The following is a 12,847-nucleotide window of genomic DNA, read 5'->3' as shown; positions in this document are numbered from 1 at the left end:
GTATCTAACTCTGTTGGAAAAGTGGACAGCAAATTCAATCTAGCTGAGGAACTGTGGGGTAGTTCTTTACCTACACAGGACTGTGCTCAACTGTGGCAGAAGTCTTGTAAGACCCTACATGAAGTTGTGAAACAAGCTTGGCTAAAAAGAAACCACCTGTTTACCATTCACATGGCCTATTTTACTCCACATAAACTGTTCAAAATCACTAACGGGCCACCGGTGAGTTACAAAAAATGTGGACAGGTTTCTGCTTCTGACATTCACATGTTCAATGAGTGTCCATCTCTGGATTCCTTCTGGGGAAGTGTTGGTAATTTTTTGACAAGCATCTTGGGTTGCCATATCAACAAAGATTTACCCCTAATTATATTCGGCTCTGGGGAAAAAAATCTGGCCAGCTGGAGCTCTGCTTTTCTCTGCTATCCAGGAGGCAAATTTGTATGAAATGGACAGAATCAACCCCTCCTACTTTTTTGGATTGTCAGTCTTCAGTCTTGGCAGGCTCCAAATTAGATCTTGCCAGATCAGGCAGTAATAAGATGTTTGACGAATATCGACGATTCCACATGGAGCTGAACAACGTGTTCGGAGCTACAATCTCAGGTGGCGGTAACCACAAATACATGGAAGGACAGTAAAGAATTCTGAATAGAGGTGGATTACGGACATTTTCTACAAGCATGTGTTTTATTTGAATATGTATGAAATTCAGCACATATATCATGATGCACTGTGGGGAATGTAGTTTAGGTTCTTATTTGCGAAGGCACCAGGTTTGGGGAGGAGGTGGGCGGAGCAGGATGTGGTTAAAAACTCAGGTTTACACACGTGGGAGATTCAATTACGTGCAGCGCGCAGCGCAGGCTGAAAGAGATGAAAGAATGAGCAGGTATGTCAGGCACGAAAACGGGGTTGCATAATAATGTTTAGACACACAAAGAAGGCATGAAAATCTATGAGTGTTGTACCAGTTAGAAGAAAGAGAAAACAATTGTAGTCTTGATAAGAAGGAGAAATGTATAGTAATAGAAATAATACTTTCCGAATGCAACCTCATAAGTTAAACTGAGTTTCTGACGTAGTGTCAGATAAGCTTTTCTTCAATGCCTGGTAAAGGGACCTCCCAATGGGTGACAGAATATATATTTTAGGGAGGTGTTGGGTTAGCCAAATTAACTGTTTTAGCACGAAATCAAGGATTGGGGCAGTGATGCACTTCGTATATTCATGTAGTATTGATTAGTACTGAACATTAGACCGCTTGTATTTGAAATGGTTTTAAAATGACTGTAAATAAGGTATTGACACTATCCATCAATAATGCATTACTTAAAATTATCCATTTACAGTTACCCCTGACGAAGGGCTGGACTATAGCCTGAAATGCATTGGGTTCGAAATGAAATAAAAGAATGCTGCTCTGAACTACTTAGTGTATTAAGATCTTATTTTCAAAAGAAGTCTGGATGGACACAAGGAAATATGAGAAGTTTCTTAAATGCAGTACGAGAAACATGTGGATTTGACGAATGTGATGACAGCAGAATGCCAAACATTTATGAAGAACATTGCATAAACTGTGAAGAGGTTGAATGGTTTAAAATTGAGTTGGATATGGAATCCTCATATGCAGTGCACCTGGGAGTGGAGCGTGTAACTACGCGCTCCCCACATGTTTATACATAGTAATAAGAAGAGAGTATTTTGGAATCTCCTGCAACTTAGATGGGGCCCTGAGATGACGAGATGAAGGGCTTGTTTCGCTCCTTTTTTTTTTCTCTTTTTTCTCTCTTCTTTTCTTTTCTTGAGTCCTATGATTATGCCGTTAATACTCTTCGGGCTTACTCAGCCATTGCTAGATTCTCTGGTAGTTCTAAGACAAGAGTCATTTAACTCCCAGAGCTCGGTAGAAGAGGTATCTCAGTAGTTTCTTCATTGATCCCCAAGTTGGTCTGGTACTAGTAGGCGGGTCTCCAACTCCAACAGTCTACATCCCTCAACTTGCTAAGAGTGAGTACAGACATCTAGGGTGTGATTTGAAGCGAGATTGGTGGCGAATGAGGACAAAAATAAAAAAAAGAACTGGCGACATGGATGGCTCATAACTGCCTGACACTTAATGGCAATTAAACAGAGGTTCTAGTGAAAGGCAAAGCACCCTCGATTTGTCCATCAGCATGGTGCCCTAAATCATTGGGACCGACCCCTCCCCCTAGCGATCAGGTTAAGAACCTGGGGATGTGGTTGGATACCAAACTATCCTTTGAAACTCACACCAAGCGGGTGGCGGGAAGATGTTTTGGGGTTCTTCGAGGACTCCGGAAGAACTTAGATGTACTGCAGGTCACAGCGAGGAAAACTATGGTCCACGCCCTGGTGACATCTCACTTGGACTATGGAAATGCCCTCTACTTAGGAGCAAATATCAAATGTGTACAGAGACTCCAATGCATTCAGAATGCAGCGTCTCGTCTCGTTCTAATGCTTCCTAGGAGAGCTCCCTCTAACAAGGCCCAGGCTTCCCTTCACTGGCTCCCGGTTAGGAAACACATTCTTTTTGGAGCTTTGTGTGTCAGCCACCGCATTCTAAAGAAGGAAGGGCCCACCTATCTGCATGACCTCCTTACCCCGTACGTTCCTACCCGCCGACTGAGATCAAGTGGGACGGGGCAGGTTAGCATTCCGACCATCAGAAGAGCTAGGATGGGAGGTCGCTCCTTCCGCTTTTTAGCATTAAAACACTGGAATAAACTCCCAATAGGGCTCCGGCTGGAGTCATCGAAGAATTTTCCGTAGAAAGATTAAGACCGGCCTTTTTCCACCTGTAAGCCCCTCTGTTTAACCTGTAGCTGCTTTTACCTCACTGCCCGGAACCTGGTCTTTTTTTTCTGCTGCAGCGCGGGGACACGCTAGCTAGTGTAGCCATGCACTTTATAAACTTGTTTATTATTATTAAGGTATGGCTATGAAGGTGCATTTCAAAAGATGCACACAGTTACTTGAATGCCAATAGTCGCATTTGAATTTAAAATTCAAAAGGTAAAACTCACAAATGCAAAAACGATTTGTTAACCACCCTCAAAGAGTAAGGAGTTCTCTGATCACTAGCGCCGAGACACCTGTATGGGTATTTGCGCGCTTTAAAAATAGCAAAAAATAAATAAAATAAATAAATAGTACAAAAAAGCACATATACAAATGAAGCAAAGATATTTCTAAAAATCAATGTCCGTTTGTATCAAATACACTCAGTGCAGAAAGCAGTAATCAGTACCACAATAGCCAAGCATCCTAAATAAAGTACATTTTATCATTTTTATTTTAAAACAGTTGTTGTGGATGCTGGCACCAGTAATTACTCTTTGCAATCTTGTTCCAAGCCCTAAGGATCTGTGACAGAAGTACAGCGGCGGCCCACCACATGGTGCTGATCAAACTATGGCTACCTAGCACATTATCTATTTGAGTACACCTTTGTATGGGGCTCAGAAGTCCATCAGTCGAGCAGGAGGAACCATTGCTTATTGGAACATTGGAATTTTGGGACCTCCATTGAAAACAATTGAGTGCTCTAGGCTTCAAATCGCCAGTAGAAGTCCAAAGAATCAACATTTCAATGTTTGTTCACAGCAACAGCTGAGCGGGACTTTTATGGCAGGTATATCCTAGCTGCAAAGGGTTATAAGGTTATTAGAAAATTCTCCCACTAGAGGGCACCAAGAGACCTTTGTTCACTGCAACAGCTCTGATCAAAAACAAAGTAGAATGTCACTCATTGTGTATTCAATTGAGTGCTCCACATTCCAATGTTCTAATAGTCAGTATAGCCTGCTATAATAGCTATGTTGTTCTTTGTAAATGGAAAGTGGCTTATCCACGAGCAACGCATATGGCAATGTCTGCTTAAGCACAAGGTCGTTACGAGGACCTTGGGAGGTATGTTGGTGTGGAGGTGGATAACCCCATTTTTTTCTCTTTCCAATGCAGGTGGATGTAGGTGAATTAATGCTAGTCTCTGACACCTGTGTATATTTGGATGGCATTAGATTGTATAATGGTAACATATAATATTTACAGACCCTGGAAAGTAGAGAGGTTTTATATTTAAAAAGTATCATTATTTATTTAGCAAAGAAAACCACGTTATTATGAAGTAAGTGGAACCTGTGCACAAAAACTGTTGAAACTGGTGAAATTCAGCAGAATTCTTTGGTGTACCAAGGGGATCCCCGCCAAGAAATAATTCTGGTCATTGTGTCTGTCTTTATCTGACACTGTTTGCAGGGCTGACAATGGCACATGTTTTTAGGCTATTAGAAGACTATTTACAACATAGCCAGATGAAGGTGACAGCAGTTCCATTGATCACATGTGCACATCTGTCTAAAGAAAGTGCATGTCAGAGATAGGGCTGGCTGGTCGATACTTTATTTTTCCAATTTCTTTTTCTTTCCATTCTTTATTTATTTTCCCTTTTTTAGTCATCCGTGTGGTTAAACTATGTCTTCGGGTGACTTGAATTCCAAGTATAATGCAAATATTCTTTGTGCCAAGAACAATATTATTCTCCTATGCACTAAAACAAGCATTGGGAAAGCCAACAGCTCTCAGCTATGTGAGAGGTATTGGCAAGGTGTTTAAGCCATGTTGTACACAATTGTGGCTTCTGTTCGCCTTAGCTAAAAGTTAGTGGCATGCTGTTGAGTGTGAGGGGGGTGGAGTAGATTGTTATTATTATTAAACTCTTATAGAGGGCTTAGCTACCCGTAGGCAGCCCAGCTCTGATAGTGCTGCACAGAAACTTCAAGAAGATTATTTATAGCCTCTATTAATGGAAAATAAGATGGAAAAGCCCAGTTTTAGGCCTTTTCTGAAAAGGAAGTTGCTGGTTTGCAGAATGCAGAGGAATAGAAAGGGTGTTCCATAACCTGGCCACATTATATATGAGAAAGAGCGGCCTCCAAATCCTTCTCTTCTAACTGAGGTTACTTCTGCTAGGTACGCATTGAAGAAGAGCAGGGTTCTTCCTAGGAGATAGAATAGTAAAGAACGGGAAATCTGGGGTACTTTGCCCCTCAATGCTTTGTAGAAAATACACAGGGATTTGAACTTGATCCTCTCAGCTACAGGGACCCAGTGGAGAGAGATCAGCGATTGTCAGGCAGATTGGTTCCTATGAATATTAAAAAGCAATCGCGCAGCACAGTTCTATACTACCTGAAGTTTCATTGTTGTGGCCTTCGGAGATCCTAGGTAAAGAGAATTACCATAATCCAGGCGAGACAGAACAAGAGCCTGGACTATCAGCCTTTTTGCGGAAAAAGAATTAAGGGTAAGAATCCTCCAAAGCAGTCTAAACCATAGCAAATGTCTGCAAGCTTCACTGACAGATGTTCAAATTTAAAGCAATTATCCAGCCACATACCAAGGCCTGTTTGATGAGGGTTTTAGAGGGAGGAGGAGCACCCAAGCAACTCGGCCAGTCTAGTAGCCACTGACTGATGGCCAAATTTAAGGGTAATATCCAGCCACATACCAAGGCTTTTGATTATTGTTTTAGAGGGGGGAGAAGCACCCAACTTGGCCAGTCCAGTCGACGACCCCGAATCGAATTGTTACAGAGGAAAATAAGCTCAGTTTTGTCCCCGTTATGCTTGAGACAGGAGTGTTCTACCCTCTTAGCTACCTTTTCAAGACATAGGCCTAAAGAGAGAGAAGGTGAGTATTGATTTTGAGTGAAGGAGAAAACTAGTTGAGTATTGTCAACATAAGTAATTTTTGAGATCCCAATAGATGAGACGATGTCTGCAAGTGGCCTAATGTATATAGTAAACTAAGTTGGGCTCAAGGATGAGCCCTGAAGTACTCGACATTTTAAAGGGAAGATGTCGGACATATAACCTTCTTCATAAACATGAAAGATACTATCTTCAAGAAAAGACTGTAGCCAGGTAAGAGCTCTTCCAATAATTCCAACCTTCATAAGTCTCTTTACAATGATACTATGGTTTACTGTATCAAATGCTGAGCTTAAGTCAAGTAAGATAATGGCGACCGTACATCTCATATTCTTTGACCACTGCCATTAAGGTTGTCTCTGTACTAAGAAGGGGGTGAAAATCGAGTCTGAGTGCAGTGCAATACTTCAGTACTCTCCAGGAATTCTGACAAGGTCTTGTTAGCATGTTTTTCCAGTATCTCAGCAATCCCTGGAAGAAGAGAAATAAGACAATAGTTGCCCAACATTAAGGGGTCCTAGTTAAGCTTTTTTTAGTGGTGCTTTGACCATGGTGGGCTTCCATACCAGTGGAAAACATCCAGTAGTAAAGGAAAGATTTATTAATTCAAGCAGACAAGAGAGTATTGAGTCTACAGCTCTCTCTAGCTTTTGTGGGGAAATCAGATTGATGGGGGATCCTGATTTGACTTGATATAGGATCTCTGTGAGCTTATCCGGGGTCAGGAAGGGAATTTCTTCGAGCCTACTATGAGTAAATGGTGGAAGATCAACATCAAAAAAGTAAATATTAGTAGAGTAAGGATGGTGAAACATGTCATAAATATCTTGAATTTTCTTATGAAAAAACCTAGGTAGGTCATTGCACGGTAAGGGTGAAGGTTCCAAAGTAGGGCTTGAAGAAGATGGCTCAAGAAGGGCTTTTGCATTCCTGAAAATTTCACGTAGGGAATTAGTGGCTTGGTAACATTTTCCTTCAAAGTAAACTGCTTAAGTTTTTTTCAATTTTAGCTTGATAGAATTTAATAGAATCTCTATATTTCTATTTCCTTGTCCCCCATATTATTTAGGCACTTTTACAGATTATTTTCTACTTAGGGTGATTGGGTACATAGTACATACCAAGGTGAAATTTTCTCTTTTGTTCTCCTTGTGAAGTTTTTTAGGGGGATCAATTCAGAATTCTTTCCATTGACTATGGTAGGGTTTGAATCTAATATAGGTCTATAATCTATAAGAGCTTGTATCCATTGCTTCACTGACAATTTAGACCAAGGTTGATCTTTAGCACTAGTAGAATTACATTTATGAGGCAGCGACACAGTTTGCAGAATAACTGGTATCAGAAAATTATCTGACCAGATTACAGGAACTGGGTCTAAAACCTTTAACCTATTATCGTTGGAAGACAGGATCAAGTAGATGTCCTTTATTGTGAGTAGCTCTTATCACTCTTTGTGTTAGCTGAATGGCCAAAAGGTCTTGAAGAAGAGCTAAAGCTTGGGTGTTCATAGGCTCATTCAGATGAAGGTTGAAATCTAATAGAAAAACATTTGCTGTCGTAGTGGAAACATTGGCAACAACTTCAGGAAGGGATTAGAGAAATACCACCGGATCTAGGTGATCTATATACTAAAACACCAGCAAAAGTGCTAGTGGGGAAAACAAGATAATAAAAGTCATACGCTCAGAGTGTAATATCTGAGCAGGTTCCATGAGACAGCTAAGCAAATCTTTCAGGATGATGCCCATACCGCTACAATTCTTGGTTCATGGTCTCTGTGACTATAATATCCAGGGGTGAGGATTTGAGCATGATCTGGATTAGAATCTGCATGTTGCCACGTTTCTGTCAAAAATACCGCAACTAGGTATTCCTCTTCTAGAAGAGTGAAAAGCTATAAATTACAGTTAATTAAAAACATTCTAAAAATAGTTTGTATTTTAGAGGAAGGCTTGAAAGTGAGCAACGTTGACATATAGTTTCTCCTTTAGATAAACGCAGGAAGTGAAAACATCTTTCATTGGGAGACCCCTGCAGTGCTAAAAGTTGAGCAGAAAATATGAAGGCCTAATAAACTCGAAGAAAGGCATGCTTCCTGGCCCTTGAACCTAGTCAGATACGGGCGGGTGCAGATGGGCTTCCTTAGGTGGGTCTTTGGCGCGGCAGCGGCATGCCCACTGCGTTTTAAAACGAGAACCTAGAGACACTGGAGCGCTAACCAAAATGGTGTCTTCCAACATCTCGATGTGCAAAAAAGCTGAGTTCAATTAAAAATGTCTTCAATTAAAATACTTTAATTTCCAAACAGTAAGCTTAGTGCAAATTCCGTATAAAAACAGCAACCAGATACAATTCAATGTTAGAACACTTTGTAGCCACAATTCCCGATAAGCCCCCCGATTAGCAGCAAAAATTATTTTTGTGCGGTGCTAACCACGCGTCTGCACATGGGGTTTCATTTTATAACAAGATTAGAGTGGGTAGATTGAGGTAGATTGGGGTGAGGTAGATTGGAGTGAGGTAGATCGGATTGGGGTAGATTAGAAGGAGATAGATTAGAGTGGGGTAGATTGGAGTGGGGGAGTTGGATATATTAGCATGATAAATTGGAGTGGGGTACATTGAATTGGGTAGATTAGGTTGGAGTTTGGTAGATTAGGGTGGAATGGGATAGATTAGGGTGGAGTGGGCTAGAATGGAGTGAAGTAGACTGAGGAATATTAGAGTGGGGTAGTTAGGGGTAGAATAGATCGGGTCGATTTAAGTAGAGTGGACTGGAATACTGGGATCAAGTGGAGTGTAATATATTGGGGTAAATTTGAGTGGAGTGGAGTTAAGTGAGGTGGATTGGAGTGGGATGAATTGGGTGGATTATAGTAGGGTAGATAGAATTGAATGAAGTGGGGTAGATTGGGGTAGTTTGGAGTGGGGTCGTATCGAGTGTGGATACTTTAGGAATGGGGTATATTGGATTGGGGTGGAGTGGGTTAGATTGGACTAGAGTGGGATAGATTTCAGTGCCGTGAGGTAGACTAGAGTGAAGTGGAGTGGGGTAGATTGGGTAGATTGGAATGGAGTGTAGTAAATTGGGTAGAGTGGATTGAGGTAGATTGGCTGGATTAGAGTGGATCCATTGGAGTGGGGTAGATTGGGAAAAAGTGGCGCAGAGTACATTGCAGTGGAGTAGAGTGAAGTAGGACAGAGTCGAGTCGTGTCGAGATTAAAGATTGGAGAAGAGTGGAGTGAGGTAGATTGGAGTGGAGAGTATTGGGGTAGACAAGGTGGAGTGGGGTAGATTGGGTGGATTAGAGTAAGGTACATTGGAATGGAGTGGAGTAGATTGAAGTGCAGTAGTTGAAGAGGGATGATTGGGGTGGCGTAGATTGCAGTAGGGTGCGGTGGAGTGGGGTAGAGTAGCTAGGGGAGTAGATGGGGTGGGGTAGATTGGAGTAGTGTAGATTGTGGTGTAGTGGGTCGGGAAAGATTGGAATGCAGTGGATTGGGGTGTAGTGGGTTAGATTGGAGTGGAGTTGGAGAGATTTGAGAAGTGTGGTAGACTGGAGTGGATTGAGGTAGAGTGGAGTGGGGTAGAGTGGATTGTGGTATATTGGAGTGGGGTAGATTGTGGTGGAGTGGATTGGGGTAAATTGTGGTGGAGTGAGTAGACTGTGGTGGTGTGGGGTAGAATGAGGTAGATTAGAGTGGAGCGGAGTTAAATCGATTGCAGTAGAGTTTGGAGAGGTGTTGCGTAAACCAGAATGGAGTGGGGTAAATTGGAATTGGATTGATTGGAGTGGAGTAGAATAGAGGGGGCAGATTGGAGTGGAATGTATTGGATTGGGGTAGACTGGAGTGGGGTAGACTGGGTAGATTGGATCAGAGTCGAATAGAAATGAGTGGAATGCTGCAGATGGGGGTGAAGTGGGGGAGGCTGGAGTGAGGTGGGGTTGATTGAGTTAGATTGAATTTAGTGTGGTAGATTGGAGTGGAGTGGAGTAGGCTGGAGTTGAGAAGGGTAGATTGGATTGGAGTGGAGTAGATTGGAATGGATTGGAGTGGTGTTGGGTAGAGTGGGTTAGACTGGGGTAGATTGAACTAGGGCAGATTAGAGTGATGGGCAACTCTGGGCATTAGCTTGCCTCATCTTCACTAACGGCCCCACCAGACCGCCGGGGATGCCTGGTCTCACCCTGGAGATACCCATTAAGGGACCATCTCTCAGGGAAGCCAGGAAGGGTTTTGCAGCGGTCGAAGCGCCTTGAGACCCTACGGGTAAGTAGTGCGCTATATAAATGCCAATACATTTACATTTACATTTACAATACATATGGGTTAGATTTGAGTGGGCTAGATTGTAGTGGAGTGGGATATAATGGAGTATGGTGGAGTGAAGTACATTGGGTGAAGTGAGGAAGATTGGAGTGGAGTACATTGAGGTACACAGTAGTGGGGTAGATTGGAGTGAGTAAAGTGGAGTGATGTAAGTGGTGTAGAGGGACATTGAGTGCAGTGGCTTGTTGTTTCATGGAGTGAGTGGTGATAATTTGAGTGGCTTGGAGTTGAGTTGAGTGGCGTGGCGTGCCATAGAGTGCCTAAGAGTGGAATGGCATATACTGAAGTGGCATGTCGTCGAGTGTACTGTGGTAGAATGGAGTAGTGTGGTATAGAGTGGAAGGGCATAGAATGAACTGGAGTGGCGTAGTGTTGAGTATTCATGATGTGGTAGTGCACTGCTATAACAGACAACAAATTTTCAATTGAAATGACCATTACATTTGCACTAAAATTTGGGTTTACTGCACACAACTGATAATGTGTCCACATGCCATCACCCTGTGTAGTGATGTGTTTTGATCGCATGCAAATGTTCGTTTCCACCACACTTCAAAATTACAAACAAAAGTGCTTCATTTGTACTTATTCTGATGTACTCTAAAACATCAGCACCATTTATTTTGTTGTTGTTGTGTTCCAGAGAAAAAAACATCCTACACCATCTCCTCTTCATGGGTGCTCAACATGATTGTTACATAAATTCTCCCACTTTGAAGTCAGAGAAAGAAAAGTAAACACCAAGCACACTCTGAAGATAGCTTGGCATTTGACCTCTGTCTTTGAATGCACAGCAAATGTGACAAGATAAGAACAAGTTTTAAAGGCCTGTTTACAGAAATCAAATTTGAGGAAGAATATGGTAAACAAGGTTTGGGCAATGGAAGGGTACGAATTCAAGCTGGACAGCCTAAAACAAATAAAGCCAGCAAATAGAAAGCCAGAAAATGTGTGTTAAAAACCACAAAGGCAATGGTCAGTAGTGGACGGAATACATTCTCAGGTCAGCTTTCTAAATGTCCCCAAGATGCCTTTAACCACTTAGCTCCGCTTTTTGGTGGGTTTCGATCTAAAAAGGGTTTAATGCCTGAGAGAAAGTGCCTGTCCTCTTCTTTCAAAATTACATGCAACTGTAAATGTTTCTTATATGTTTATTACAACCATATGGCCTCAGCATTTAAACAGTGGCATGCTTTCCTTTTTAAGTTTACATTTCTTTATTGTGGTTTGAAGTTGCAACATAGAAATATAGTAGTGTGTATTCTGCAATCAGGGCAGAGAACTGCACACACATAAGTATAGGGAGTGAGGAGTCAGAATACTGCACATGCAGAATACTGAAAGTGTAAGTATACCTTTGTGAATTGGGCCCAATGTATCTAAGTTAAGTGGTTAAATTAAACTTGTTTGCTTTCAAATTGTTCATTTGCCCTTTTTGGTGCTTTTTTAATTGGTTCCTCATTGTTGATGTGGGTTCCCGAATTTCCAGGTGCATGAAGCCTAGTGGTTGATCATGTTCTCAGGTTCTAACACTGTATGATGGGATTGCCGTATCCAGGGGTAGTGGTTAATGATTTCTCAAACACACAAATACCTAACTGTGCAATCGTTAAATAAACCCTGCTGGTAAAAGTGGTGGGTTAAGTAAGACTAAGGGCATATCATGTAAGGGCTTGTGGTGAAGCACTTAAGGGTAAAGGCCTAGGGGCAGGAAAAACCATTTTCCTAGGTGTCAGCCATCCATGTACCAGCCCTGAAAATCTTTGGTCTTTTAGGAGCTCAAGAAAATATGCTCTTCACATGGGGTAGCTTTGCTGGCTCTCTCTACATATGACATAGCCTACCCTCCTTCTCAGATAACAATGTCTTATAGTCTACGCAGATCACTCTTGTTACAGAAAGATCATACTGTACCTGGATCTTTCCAGGGTAGTCCTTGCTTAGGGTAATCACTGACACATACAGCTCCAGTGTCACCTCCTTGGTGAATGATACAGTCTTGATGCCACGGTGGTCCTTCTTGACTATGACTCTGAACGGAGTCAATGTAGGATCTGTGGATGTTGTTCCAACCAGTAGATAGGCACAGGTGCCCATGAAATTGATATGTCTCCCATCGTAGGTGTCGTAGTGAGGAACTCCCCATGCTGTACATTGGGCATAGCTGACTGGGAAGCAGCCAAGGACACCATTAGCCACCATGCATCTTTCACTGTCTTTGCACTTCACAGCTTGGCACACCACCATGCCCAAAGCTGGGTCACACCTGCAGCGCCTTTCACAGTTCTTGTCTCCCCAGAACTCCTCATTGGGCTTGTAGTACACACCGTTGTCAGTGCAGCCACAGTTGTCAACAGCAACACAGTCGCAAGAGCTGAGAATGAAACCTTGGTCACACTGGCAGGTCTCAACTGGCGGGTCAGTGCATCTGTCTGGAGCAGTTCTATCCAGGCATGTAGCAGGGCAGGCGTTTCCACTAGCCTCATAGTGGCTGTTCGATGGGCAGGGTAAGGCTGGAATAGCAAAATAAATCAGTGATTAATACAGTCACAAAAACATGAGAAGACCACTAAAGAACCTATAAGTTATGTTAAAGGATGCTTTGAGTGTAATGGTGTAGCAGGAGTGGTTTAAGCCATAATGGATGCAACAAAAATGCTTTCTCTAACCCGTATTGGGTTTCAATGAAAGTTATATTTGGGGTGCATATACCAGTCACTATCCAGGACCTACTGCAGTAATAGTAGGCATGCCCCTTCATGAGCAGAAAG

General features: G+C 42.3%; 1 protein-coding gene across 1 annotated transcript in view; it reads right to left on the bottom strand.

Moving 5' to 3' along the window:
* LOC147701257 (IgGFc-binding protein-like) overlaps positions 1-12,847 on the bottom strand; it is a 388,685-nt gene that overhangs the window by 35,418 nt on the left and 340,420 nt on the right. Inside the window, exon 26 of the mRNA XM_086930000.1 lies at positions 11,991-12,589. Within this exon, the coding sequence (XP_086786126.1) occupies positions 11,991-12,589 (599 nt within the window). The remainder of the gene's footprint in view (positions 1-11,990; positions 12,590-12,847) is intronic.

The sequence above is a fragment of the Lissotriton vulgaris genome, chromosome 7, assembly GCF_964263255.1.
Source record: "Lissotriton vulgaris chromosome 7, aLisVul1.2, whole genome shotgun sequence".
Taxonomy (NCBI): domain Eukaryota; kingdom Metazoa; phylum Chordata; class Amphibia; order Caudata; family Salamandridae; genus Lissotriton; species Lissotriton vulgaris.
The sequence above is the reverse complement of the archived record's forward strand: the minus strand, read 5'-3'. Positions and strand labels throughout refer to the sequence as shown.